This window comes from Nipponia nippon, unplaced genomic scaffold (genome assembly GCF_047370975.1).
Source record: "Nipponia nippon isolate SJK-2023a ecotype South Korea unplaced genomic scaffold, ASM4737097v1 scaffold_1, whole genome shotgun sequence".
NCBI classification, from domain to species: domain Eukaryota; kingdom Metazoa; phylum Chordata; class Aves; order Pelecaniformes; family Threskiornithidae; genus Nipponia; species Nipponia nippon.
In genome coordinates, this window is record NW_028262290.1 from 140714604 (window position 1) to 140728701 (window position 14098).

Consider the following 14098-nt stretch of genomic DNA (forward strand, 5'->3'; position numbering starts at 1 on the left):
CATAAAACAAAGCAAAACCAAGTATCTGATCTTCATTTACAAGATAAACTGGGACTGAGGTCAGCATGGCTGAAAAGAAGGCTTGTTAATGAAGGAACTGGGGAAAAATGACAGGAGAAAATTGCATAAGGTATAAGACAAGGGAATATTGGATATAGCTATGGTTAAAGGAACTTAAGAGCAAATAATAATGAACAGCAAGAGAAAGAGATAGTACTAATGTGGATAAAAACAGCAGCCATATAGCTATTCAGTCAATGAAAGGACTATGCCAAATCTGTATAATAATGAAGGCCAACAAACTGAAGGAATCGAAAGTACTGATGCTCATAATGCATGGACGCAGACACTGGACAATCATATACATGGAGACTAAACAATAAATGAAGGACACACAAGAGCCAGAATAAGAAATATGACACTGTACTGAAGTAGCGTGAAAAGGATGGGAGCATACACAGTGATTTACATCACACATCCCTTTGTTGTGGAACAGCTACTGAAGAGATTAGATAGTGGTTCCATGGAAGGTCTGCAGAGGAACAATGAGCACTGTGATGTTATCACAAATGTAAACAGTGCTTGCAAGCCTGGCGTCACAGAGGACTAACCACCCAAATACAGATTAAAGAACAAATACATTACTAATGGGAATGTTCAAGTACTGCCAGATGAGATGGCTGATAGTTTGCTTCAAACAGTTGAGAAACAACTATTTAGAATCAACTTATGAAGAGTTGATGTTTTTGTAACTTTAATTTGAAGAAAGATGATCAAGTCAGTAAGTTTTATGTTTAAAATACAGCAGGCTTTGAAAACCTACTTAATTTACTAAAATCAAGTGGACTCAGTCTCAGGGACATGGCTATGAAGATAATTTGCAATATTTGACTGTAACTGTTCTCCCTGATACAGCATAGCTCTGGGAAAAGGCTACTTCAGCAGGTGCTCTATAACTCATTTTTGGCAGGTCCACACCACTGGCCCCGTAGCGCCTATAACTCAACAACTTACAGAGCATGCTGTGAGGGCCCCTTCTAGGAAAGGCCACAAGGCATCATCAAAAGGCATATGATACAGCTAGTGCCATATCAGCAACCAGGGCTGGTCACTTCACCATTCAAATCATAACATACTTGAGCCTCAAGTTTTCTTCTCCACTGTGCTCTTGAGTTCAGCCATGCATCTAAATAGATTTGACAAAAGGCAAGGTTGGCTTCAACTTTTAAGGTCAATATTACGATCAAAGATAGGCAATGCATATCCTTAAAGTAAAAAATGAAGAACACATATTATTTACATCATCAGCACAGGAAAAAAAAAACTTGCATGAAACAGCTTCAAGTCTAACTGAATGAATAATCACGTCAAAAAACAGGACATGGCCTACAGGAAATGAAAGAGATTAATCATCAAAGTAAGCTACAGTTAGGAGGTCAGAAGGTAAGAACTGCCACAGGTCAAACTAAGTTAAAAATTGCGGATGAAAACCAACAAAAGTGAAGAAGACTGAGGTGGCAACAAAAATATTTCAGCCACAGAAATGAAAAGAGAATGAAAAAAAAAACATGAGGCATATAGAGGACTCCTCAAAACTAAAGAAATATTTCACATGAGATTACAAAAAGATCCACAATATAGCTGACAAAGCAAGACATCTACAGGAAGGACTGTACAGAAATTAAGATTAGTGAAAACAGAGGTACTTGGTTTTGGCAATCTGCACAGCCTCAGAATACATTTGGAAAGAAAAGAGAACTAAATTTACCAGTGGTATCTTATTTAAAACCAACCTGATTTGTTTATTCCAAAAATGGATTTTCTAGAGAAATGTAAAACAGGAAAAATCCTGTTGGACCCAAGCAAACTAAAACTGATGCTAGTAGGTAACTATAAGTTAAAACTTGGACAAGATAAGAATTAGGACAAAAGTGGAAATGTAGGTAAGGAACTTGGCAAAGGGGAAATTGCATCAGGTTGCATTAAAAGAGGAAGTGCTGATGTGCAGGGAGGGTACTATTGGAGCTCCTCCTTGGATATCAGCCTTTGGACAAAACCTATTGAATATTTCCATTAATGACCTTTAAAAGAAGAATAGGAATACACTAAAGAAATTTGCTGGTCACACAAACTTGGGAGATATCACCAACACAGACAACTGAGGTATTGCCCAGCAAGAAAGGAATGATCTTGAGTTTTCAAATTCAACATGGCAAGTGCAAGCACTTTGGCACAAAGTAATAATGATTGCTGTATCTTACAATGTTTCAATAGCAAACTGCTAGTGAAGATGACGTGCACAGTTAATCACAAGATTCACAAGCCAGCAAACTGCTGTGTAACATTACATATTGGAGGGTAATATTTCTAATAGGGTTGGAGAAGTATTTGTGCCATTACAGACACCATGTGCAATTTTGGTTTTTCATGCTCAAAAAAGATGACCTAAACCCAGAAAAGCAGAAAGACTGGATTCCATTGAGACAAAATGGGGCAAGATATCTATGTTGAAGAGGCAGACATGAACAGGGTTACCTGATGCAGTTGCCTGGAAGACATAACTTGAAGAAAGAGGAAGTGTCTTCCATGATGTATTCTTACGTATCCCCTCCAGACTACCAGCAAAACATTATATAAATTGTGGAATAGCAGTGAGATAGAATGAGACAAAATCATTAAAACCGACACAAATGTGTATACTTTGTGGTACCAAGAATCTTGAAATTAAAGAAAGACACTTTCTACACCAACTGTTCTGTATGGTTCTGCTTCTCAAGTCATCTCTGTGCTAGTTTCGGTCAATACTTTTTTTTTTTTTTGTGCTAGTACATGGTGAATACTATGTACAATATACAACAACTACATTTGAAAGCAGACAAGTGCTCCTTCAAATTGACTTGAAATTTATATTAGACTAATATACATAGTCCTTTGTTTTGCTGAATTTTGAATAAATTAATCCCAGGCACCTTTCACTTTGCATGTACAGAAACACTTTTTTTTCTTCTGTGTTTGCATCACCTTCAGTAATTTTGGAACTGGCAGAAGAAAATGCTAGAGATACCTTACTCTGTATCATTTTTCAGTTTAAAATATACTGGCTCACATGGCAGAAGCACGTCCCCAACCTTCACATGTGAACACTTGCTATGTTTTATTACCCCTTCACTTATCTAAGGGAGACAAACATCCAATAGCATGAGAAACCAAAGGAAATATCAAGTGCAGTTTCATGCAGTCCAGTCTACTTTAAAGCTGGGCCGCCTGGAAATGATACGTTCTCTCTGCCTCGTGCAAATCAGTGCTACTCAAAACATAAGCTAGTGCTGCTCATGCCTAAGTTGTCTGTTTAACTACCCTTTAGAAGCATTGTAAGCTGGTTTCTGGATTTATACCAGGGATCAGCTCTACCATGACAGGCAAAAAAGTATCGTCATTTCACCCCACAGTCTGCCTCCCAGCTGCAGTCTGGGTTCATCAGATAACCCTAGCTGATTCCAAATTTCTCTTTAACTGTATTAATCCAAGTGTATCATACCAATTAAACTAGATGATAAACAACATGCAGCTAAAAGAATATTTATGTTACTTATTATCTGGAACACTGCATAAAAAAATTGAAATCATATTTAGAAAGTTCTGATAATCATCTAATTAAACTAGAGAGGCATTAATTAAAATAAATGATGTTTTATTTCCTACATTAGCAAAATTCCAATTTCAAATAATTTTAATGAAAAACAAGTCTATAAAAATGATGGAATTTTTCTTATGAACAAAATCAATTAACTAGAAAGGAAAACAGCAATGGATCACGCAGGAGAATTTAGTCCCATTATTTGACTATCCCCATTAACTCTCCTGAAAACTACCTGCTGTACCCTTGCTCTAACACCGAATAATTATCTATTTGTCATGAGAAAACAACATAAGTTTGGTCAAGGAGATGAACATAGGACTCCACTGATCCAAAAACTTCTGTCAAGCTCAGCAATGCTGTCTGCAGGAAGACATCTCAGTGATTTGTAAGAGCGCCATATGTTCAACTTAGCCATCCTGTGTCCAACAACAAAACCTCTAAAAGTGGTTTCTTGTCATTCCCTTTTCCTTGAAGTCCATGATTCACAGTCAGATGAGATATCTTTTACTTTTTCTACAATATCTGTTTTAATTTAATTGTTCAAATTATCTACTGCCTCAGGCACTTTGGAATAATACTTTTATTTGTCCGTATTTTTAAACATATTCTTGCACTAAAATAAGAAAAATAGTTGCATGCAAAGTAACTAAATCACAAAGCTAATAGATTTGACATGGCAAATTCTTCATTAGCTCTAAATAAAACAGCCACCAGTTCAGAGACGTTTTTGCTGCACAGGAACGACGGAAGGGGCTGAGATGAGGTAAGAATGAGCAAGAGGAACCCATTGTGAAAGTGATGCCATCATTTTCAGAACAGACTAGCTCTGCAGGCTGCCAACGTTCAGTGGAGAGGTCTGTTTTAAGAAGTGCAAGTTGTAGTACATTTGAACAGGCCACATCCCCTATCACGTCTGCAGGTTTGCACAACCAACGGCGGCTGTGCAACTACAGGAGGTGCTGGAGTGCTCCCTGCCAGTGGTGAGCTCAGACAGAACAGGGGAGGCGGCAGCAGCAGCAGGACAAACACCAGGAAAAATCCAGGGCCAGCATGACAGCTGCATATTAATCTGTTGTGCTCAGCCTATACAGGGTTATAGCTATTGATTCACTGACAAATACATTCAATTTGATAGCTTTTGGATGCATCAGAGGCATGCATTACTGTTCCTGGAATATTACTTTTTGCCCACACCAGACTTTCTTTCCTTTATATTTCTTACAAATGACAGTGGCAAAGAGAAGGGTCAGGGAAACCAGATTCCTTCCATTAAAACACCAGGCTGTCTAAAATTGGCAATTTGCTAGGTTAACTTACTTGCGACATCTGACCCAGCTCCAGCTTCACTGATTCCCAAGCAAGCCACAAAATCTCCAGCTATAGTTGGTACGAGGAACTGTTTTTTCAACTCATCAGAACCAAACCTGCAACAATATAATGAAAAAGATTGGATAATAAAAGCTTTTGAAGGTAAACATTATTTACAAGTTCGTTACAAGTTTTGCCCTACCCACACAGTGATCAGTTTTCCTATGACTAGGTAGGTAAAACCTGTCCCAGAGTCAAAAGACAGAATAGATGCCCTCCAAAGCTATGATTCAGAGCCTTCACCACCAAGTGCAGCCACAATCATTTTAAACAAGGTTTTTACAAGTATTCAAGCACACAGAAACGTGTCGTCTAGATGTCCAAAATCTGATCTTTGTTGTTTTGAGAGCTATCAGATCTAAATAAACGTAGTCCCTAGGGTTTCCCCTCAATGCTCCTGCACCAGTCTGCAGTCAGCCAGGATGGAGGACCCGCTCTCTGCGTATCTTCTGACTTTTGCACTAGCTGTTTGCCAGGTTTTAGTGGTCACTGAAAAGTTATGAAAGGTGATGGCCACCCTCTATAAATATCTGTATTTACATTATTAATATTTCACATCTGCATTTAAATCATACAGTGAAATCCCAGCTTTCTTATACAGTGCTTCTTCCCAGCCGTTCTTTTAGTCCCCCAAAAAATAAAAAGGGAAACAGCAAACTGTTGATGGCATTTTAACACAAAAAAAAAAAAAATCACTTGGCCATATTTCAGTCCAGTTAAGAGGCACCCTCTTTTTTCCAATGTTTAGCTGCTTTCATCAATTCAAAACATGGTCCATCTCATTTCATGGTTGATGTTGTCCTATTTAACATCCACTGATTTGGTCTTGCAGCGTGAATGGTGAGCTCATGGTCTAGTTCTTGAACCTCTCTTGTGCTAGACTGAAAGATTCCTTGGGTCATAAGATGTCTCTTCTGTGAGCAGAAATCCATAAAAGTCAAGCCTCCTCTGTGGTATGAGGATTCTCAGGTCAGCATCTCTACTCATCTCCTTAGGCTCACTGGCTGCCTAAGCAGGCTGCAGTTACCCGAGTCCTCCTTCTAAAACACCGTCCCAGTACTTCCAAGGGAGTGACACCATTTTAGGTAAGACTCTGACCCTTCCGCTCCACTCTAACCCTGACACAAAACAGTCAAAGGACACAGGACGGCCAGAGAACAGACTGGGAGCTGGCAGACACAGGGAGCTCAATTCCTAGTCCTGTCCCTGTTGATAATCATGGCAGCAATCCCAAATAAATACAAGAAGTGAGCTTGGGGTGTGTACTCCTTCCTCCAGCATACTCGGGCAAAGTCCCCTGGTCTGTTATGCAGTGTACTTTTTGTTTTGTTTTTTCTTTTTTTCTTTTTTTCTTTTCCTTGGGACATGGTCAAGTATGGCTAGCTGAACATTCATTAGACAAAAAAACCCAACCAACAACATGAAAAATCAGATTATGAGAGGAGCTAGCAGGGATTTTTGGCAGTGCTTTGTGATGCTTAAAACTTTGCCAACCTTTTGTTATTTCAACAGAGGATTTCCATGACAAGAACTTTTCTCAGAATAATTATTTTGGTTTGATATCTTTGTTTGTTTGGCTTACATTCCAGAAAATAGTTCCACTCTTCTCAAAAATGAGGCTACAGAAGAAGTTATTTTGCAATTAAAAAAAAAGTCTGGCAACACTATCTTTAGAAGATCATGGGTCTCTATGCCTTGCAGGAAGGACATGCAGCTCAGCAAGCAGCTAGCTATTGTGTTAGAAATATGCTGTTTCTGTAAAATTCTACCCGTCTTAAATGCATCCCAGAAAAATCTTAGGTTTGCATAAATGCAATACTCACTTCTTTCCAGTTTAACAGCTCCAGAATTAGAAAACTCTGTTTGCAATAAGATCATGCTCTGTCTCAAGACAGACCAGACTATGTCTGCTTTCTGGGCCGGGGCCATACCCCAGAGCACAGTTTCCCATGTGATCAACTGGGCAGCCTTAGCATCCCTCTAACATATGTTTTCATGCATGTGTGCATGTATACACACACACACGAGTCTACAGTCAATAAACCAGAGCTCCTCGTTGGTGCTGGGTAACCCAGAAGTCCCAAGTGTGAGATTCTGACACATTAAGACTTGCATGAAAGCGGTCCATCCTTTCTTGCTCCACACTTTATAAGTAACATTGGTGGAATGTCATGAATACAAACTAAAAAATGACAATGGTATACAATCCTGTAAATGGTGGGTAAAAGGAAAATAAAACCATGACAAAATATAGATGTAAGAACACTTCCTTGATCCACATAGTTCTGTTTATGTGCTCTGCCAATTAGAAATTTGAAGTCACCTTTATTAATCTCAAATATATATAAAAATCTGGTTTCTGACAGGTTAGATTGCTACATTGAATGAAAACATGTCTATCGCACATCACTATTCTGACTTAATTGGGCTGATAATCATCTTGGTAGAACCACAGATCTTATTCACCTTTGTTTCTTCTGCTTCTGGGGAAAAAAGCTGAGCTGAAGGGAATTAATTAAATTAGTAAGGAAAGTTCTAAGTAGAACTGACAGAGACACTAGTATGATACACTATTAAATGCAAATTGAAATTCTGAATATGAACAGCTGCAGGCAGTTCTAACATGGCTCTCGGCATTTGATCAACTCAACCTTTCTTGCACTGGAGCTCACACATTCGAGCACCATTCACCACCAAAGTAAACATAAAGAAAAAAAAAGTTTTCAGATGATCTATGCATTATTCTGCAGTATCTCAAAGATGATACAATAGTTTACCCATGGACTTCCTAGGAATATAAAGAAGATTTCCTTTAGACAAAGAAGAGGGTAACTCTGACCTACTGTCACTTTCCTTCTTACATACTAGCAAGAGGTGAATTTCTCCCAGTTCTCTTCATGGTCTGCTCCTAGACTCAAACTATTAATAACGCAGTAGCCATGTGCCACGCTTTTGCTTCAGTGTAGTCCTGCACAGGCATCCTACCATCTGATTTCCGGGTCCAACTTAGCAGTACTCCTTGGATCGTCAAGATACAAGAAAAGAAGCAAGAAAAAACAAAAGGGAAAAGATGCTCCTTACAGGCACAGAAAGAGTTAGAAATGAATGGTGAACAGCAGCAAGCACCCCTGGGCAGCATGGAAGCCTCATTAAGTTGGGTAATTTACACAACCTGGATTTAAAAGAATCCACACTGCAAACAGCTTTCTCTCCTTGAGTCTCTATTTCAGTCAAGATAAAAAGACATGTGAGTTTACAAAACCCACATTTAGAAAACTTTTTTTATTTTAAAAAAAAGCAATAAGAAAAGTGCTCTGGCTCCCAGTTTTTCATCAAGCCTTTAAGCTTCAGTTATTTGAAGATTTTATGAAATAAATTGCTTAGTTTGAGCTACTGCTACATTCTGAAAAGAATACAGATGAGAAGCTGGTATGAGACTACCTGATGGGTATGACTGCCTCATGCAGATGAGACTACCTGAAGGGTTTTGGTTAATGATTACGTCAGTCTTCTATTTACTTAGGAATGCATTTTGCACTAAAATGCAGGTATTGTAAAAGAGGAGTCATATTAAAGATTACCCTCTTCAGACCATGCAGTTTTTAAGAGCTATTCGTGTGGCTGGTGTCCTGCTGCTACCACACCAGCTCTGGAGACCTCAAGGCTGCACACCAGACAACCTACCACCTGTCTGTCTGTCTGTCACCAGGAGCTGGAGAAACCTCAAAGGTATAGGAACAGCGTGAAGCTGTTTTGAGGAAAGCTAGTTCAGAAGCAGCTGCTGGACTTCATACTGCCTCACCGTATTGCTCTGGCCAGGTTAGACCCTCACAGGTATTCAAAACCACAAAGCAGCACAGCTGGCTATGGATGCAACAGAACTAGCCATCATGACAGCAATGCTTAATGATAGTTTTTTTAATGATATGTTGAAAGCTGCACCTGTAACAGTCTCTGCTCTGGCTCAGGGCAAGACATGGCCTACCTTTTGTGCACTATACAAGTTACGTACCAAATGTGAGAGAGACACAACTCAGTATGTCTGTTCTTGCAGAAGCACAAAACCAAGCTTCCCTTTTGCTATGCCAGTGGGAAAGCCACTCGGCTCTTGAATGACCTCTTCCCATTTTCACCCTTTTCCCAGCTGATCAAGTGGATGTTCCTGCTTTTCAAAACTGCTGTTCTGATTGTCAGCTGCAGCTTCTCTCCTTTACAGCAAACAGGAAAAGAGACAGTAAAACGAACTTTATGGACATTAATTCTCGGGTATGCCGCTGTTCAGGGTGGAGAAAGACTTGGTGACGAGCAAGCTGATGAAATAGGAAAGCACTCTCTTCCCACTAAATAATCATCATTATTCTTACTGTTTTCCTATAAATAATAGGGGGAAAGAAAAGAAAAAGAGAAGGAAAGTTTACTGCCTACTGCCGAGATAAAGGAGCTGTACACTGATCTGGTATCACTACGGATGCATCACCCTATAGCTTTGTTTACAAGCCCAAGGAAATGGATCTCATTCACTGCCTCAGCTGAGAGCTGCTTTCTCCACTCTACTTGTAAGCATGAAAGCAAGTGAAGTATTATATCTGAATGCATTTGAAAGACCTGACGGAGAGTTATGTTCAGAACCAGGTACATCAAAGGTCAGATCACTGCTGACAAAACATTTTGCATTTAGTTCTCAAATTTACAAAGTGCTACTGTTTCACTTAGAGGAATCTGGGGAAAAAAATGGAGCAGTCTGGGCATCTTGAAGGGAAACAAAACTATTTTCTCCTATATTTGTCTGCACAATAGAAACACATATAAATCAAAATCTGCAGCATTGCTTCCAAGTATGACCATGAATAGAACTTTCTGAAGGTTGCCAAAAAAAAATCGTAAAGAATGAAGTAAAAAGGGACAGGAACAGCGAACGGACAAACAAACAGATCCGGGTAACATTTTCAAAATGTATTATTTATATAATTAAACCTGGTTTATACATATTTTATATATTTATATAATATTTTAAAATAAACATAATAATTTTATAACAGTAATAAAAACATATAATTATATATTTATGCGTAATAAATAATATAAATTATTATATATTATTATAGATGAAATATAAATACTATAATAGAAATAAATATAATAAATAACAACATATAAAATGTATAAATAGCTATAAAATTTATATGGTATTATTAATATATAAAAATAATTATTTATATAATATTTAAAAATAAAATATTATTTTTATATATTTGTACAATTAAAGCCCATGGAAGTTGCAGAAACAGCATCAGGAGGCATCCTGACACTAGATCTTCTAAGACTTCATTTTTTCAAAGTATGAAAAGTTTAAAAAGCTCTGTGTGGGTGTGCGCACATGTGTGCGTATGTGTATCCATCTGTTCAAACTACTGTGCTGTCCATATATCTACTTGAGGAAGCATCTCTAATTTATAGTAGCAGAGCATCTTCATGATGTATCACGTTGACTGAGTTGGTTTTCAGGTGCATTCAGTGTATGCTTGATGAATGATGAATAAAGCCCAAAGTTAGGAAAGCCAACAAAGGGCTCCAGACTTCTTTTTAAAAGTTTTTTAAGGGATGATGGTTGATTCCCATATTACTGTTTACTTTGCGCATCGCTGATGCATCATGGGCAACAACGCACAGTTAAGATGCAAAATTTGGATTCTCTCTTTGAACTTGTTTAGGATCACCACAGTACGCAGATACCTTTAAAGACACCGTCCAGGTTGTGAATGCAATTTGAGTCCATGACCCAGGACAAGCAGTTAGCCCTCTCACTATACTGCATGAAGTAAAGCTGCACCTGTGGAAAATTTCCTGTAGCAACCAGCTTTCTCTTTTCATTACCAAGATTCACTTTCACATCTTAAGGGTGGGACACTGTACTGTATAACTAGTCAGTGGAAATGACTTAACAGTAAAGGAAAAGTTCCTAATACAGATGCAAATTTCAGATTTCATCATGTTAACAACATTTTCACATTTACTTTCTAAGAACATCCACTTCAGGATTTCACTAGCACAAATATACATAGCTTCACTGCTTTACTAGAGCAGAAACAGAGCAACAGAAGGCCAAGAAACTGCAATGGAACAAATCCTGCCTTCTTTTACCCTCAGATTTTTTTTAAACCCCTGGGAATAAAAGGCTATCATGGGGGCACGGTACTATTCTCTGAAGTCTTTTAAAATACTAGTTTTATTCTCAGTTGGACTATAACTAAACTACTGTTGCAACAGACACACTGAACTCCATGCTTTCAGCAAGCTTTTGGTGTATTACACAAAGGAGAAGAAAAGTTTTAGAAAGATTTCCCATGGCTGAGACCTCCGAAGTCGTGCATACTTAGCAAAAGGATAAAAGGATGTCAAGGGAACAGAGCCTACATTCCAGACTCTACAGTGGATTTACAGGCACTTTCATTCAGAATGGGGGCAGGGGGGAAACCACCAACAAAAAACCCAACCCTAAAATGCTCTTCTGTGCAAAAATCCCCCTCTTGTATATCTGTTTTGTGCAGAGAAATTCTTGACTTCATCGTCATCATTTGAATTTAATCCCCACCACCGCCTTCCAGAATTTTAGGCGTATCCATATTCCAGGGGCAAACTGCTGGACCAGCCTGTCGTCTCCCTCTAGTTTTGCAAACTGCTGTTTTGATGCAGAATATCTCTGAAACTACGAAAGAAGAAGAAGTTGGTAACTGCCACTTTTATTGAGGGAGAAAAAAAACCCCCCAAAACAGATTCAGAAAGTGCAGGAGCCTAAATGATAGCAAGTGATAAAAGGGAAACACTGACACGAGCAGATGAGAAAAAGCAAAATGGGTAATTGTCTGGCGTATTTAGGAAGCACGATACATGTGCTATGACTTTGGGACTTACACCAATATTGATCATTATTTCTGAAAAGTCACAGTCAGTGAGGAGCACCTTGTAAAGCTGGAAAAAAAGCAAGTAAATTATGAAATAGAATTAGACTGATCCTAATCATTAAAACTAAGTGCATCCTTAGTATGACTGCACTGGGATATGTGGCTAAGCAAAAACACAAACATGAGTAGAGGGATTCTGGAATTAAAATTGTTTTATTGGTTGTGGCACCGAGGTTCTGTGTTTGTAAACATATCATCTACTATTAAACAAGGCCTACGTTTTAATATATAATACTCTTACATTTAAAAAAAAAAAATGTATTTTCTCCCCTAAACCAAACTGTCTGAGAGAGATAGAGAGTAGGTTTCTTCCTTAGGCATTACTGAAGAGCAACTAGACGGTAAATCTGCACAGTAATCTATTTTCCTACTCTTACACAGATTGGGTTTTAGGCCTAAACACATGACGATTTGGCTTCTAGGCTAAACCAAGCTTTCTAAACATTACCTTGTAAGAGCAGGAGTAGCCATGCCAGCTTGCACTCCAATAGCCATAGGAATACCTCCACAGCGGATATTTCCCAGCTCTTCTGCCACTGCAATGCTATAGGAGAAGTCCAAGCCCATGCCGCCGTATTCTGAGGAAAAAACAAATCTATGACACTCATGTACTAGACTGGCATAAGCAACAAGAAAAAAAAAACCAATATTGCTACTGCAAGGGCTTGCCAACTGCAATTTCACTGCTAATTTTTAAATATTGGACAATTATCAGCTTTCCTTTCAGAAAAGGAAATTTCTTTACAAAACCTTTACTATTCTTTACAAAATCTGAATTTAAAATTACACCTCCTCTAATCACCTGCGTGCACATCAGGTCACCTCTGAATATCCTAACTAGCATCATTACTTCTACTGGAAACAGCAGGAAAAAGTGACGTGCTGCTGAAAACGTGACGTGCTGCTGAAAACGACATCAGAAGGCAAAATTATTCTAACAGAAAGGTCATATGAACAAATCACCACAAGGTAAGAAGTGCTTTTATTTCTCCATGATAACGCTTGACACCTGCTCTCACCCTTCAACGCACTCAAGAGGAGCTCATCTTTCCCACATGCAGCAGCCATGTCAGCACAGAACAAGACCACGTGCAGGTTGTGTCCCTATGTTAAGTTACTGCCGTAGCTCAAAATCCACGTTAGACACAAGTCCAATACCCAACACATGTATTTCACATCCTGGCACCTGGTTGGTGTAGTCATTAAAGCATTTTTCATTAACAGGAGGCTGACAACCCGGGGTGCTGCCAGGCACCAGCACGGGCCATTGTTCCTCCCCACATTCCAATCTGCAAATTCATTTAAATAGGATGTTATTCTTTACCTCCTTCCCATGCCCAGCACTGATAAACCCATCACATAGCGAAACTCAGAAAAGCGCTACATTGCTATGATGGATGATGTAATTGCTTGCTGTATTAAATAGTTTATAGTCCAAAGGAAATATGGTGAGAAAGAGAAGGTTACTGCTTGACGTCATTAGTTGACCGAGAAGCTTTGATTAGATAATGTTTTCCTCCTTTTTTGGAGTTTGTTTTTTTTTTTTTTTACTCATTTGAAGATCGACTAAGAAAATATTTCAAATAAATAGATACGATCCCCCACCCCTCACACACACAATAAGGGGCAGATGACCCTCTTCCATTTTCACTTGCTGACATCAAACACTATCTGAGCTCACTCTTCTACTAACCTGCTTTGAAGTTTTCAAAAAACACCATTAATTAAAAATCAAAACACCATAGTGCTTATAAACACAGGGCTTCGTGTGCTACCATCTGCTTCCTAAACCCACAGAAACTATCTTTGTACACCCTTTCTCTGCAGAGAGGAGGGAAACCACAAATGGAAAGGGCTAAGCGTGAAGTTTAATTTTCAAATATTTCTCCTTAGGCCATCCTGAATGATCTAGATTATCAGAATTACAAAAATAGCTACTTTTCCAAACTTTTATCTGAAAATAAAGCATGTTTCTAAAATATATACACAAAATTGAAATTCCTACTGACAGCTTAAGCAATACAGTGAAGCAATAGTAATACGAGAATGTCTTTAGCATAATATATAATCTAATTCTCTTGCCTTAACAAAGGCCCCATCAATAAGTAAATGCTCTGAGGAACAGTAA

The 14098-nt window shown here is 38.5% G+C and overlaps 1 protein-coding gene across 3 annotated transcripts in view; it reads right to left on the reverse strand.

Annotated features, from left to right (window-relative positions):
• Nucleotides 1-14098, reverse strand: part of LOC104014041 (putative acyl-CoA dehydrogenase 6) — a 96347-nt gene that overhangs the window by 23756 nt on the left and 58493 nt on the right. For all 3 annotated transcript variants that reach the window (XR_015708211.1, XR_015708210.1, XM_087774686.1), the window contains exons 3-4: nucleotides 12419-12548; nucleotides 4958-5064 (exon numbers count right to left, since the gene is read on the reverse strand). Coding sequence is in view for 1 of the 3 variants with exons in the window: in XM_087774686.1 (XP_087630812.1) it covers nucleotides 4958-5064; nucleotides 12419-12548 (237 nt within the window). In the remaining 2 variants the exon portion in view is untranslated. The remainder of the gene's footprint in view (nucleotides 1-4957; nucleotides 5065-12418; nucleotides 12549-14098) is intronic.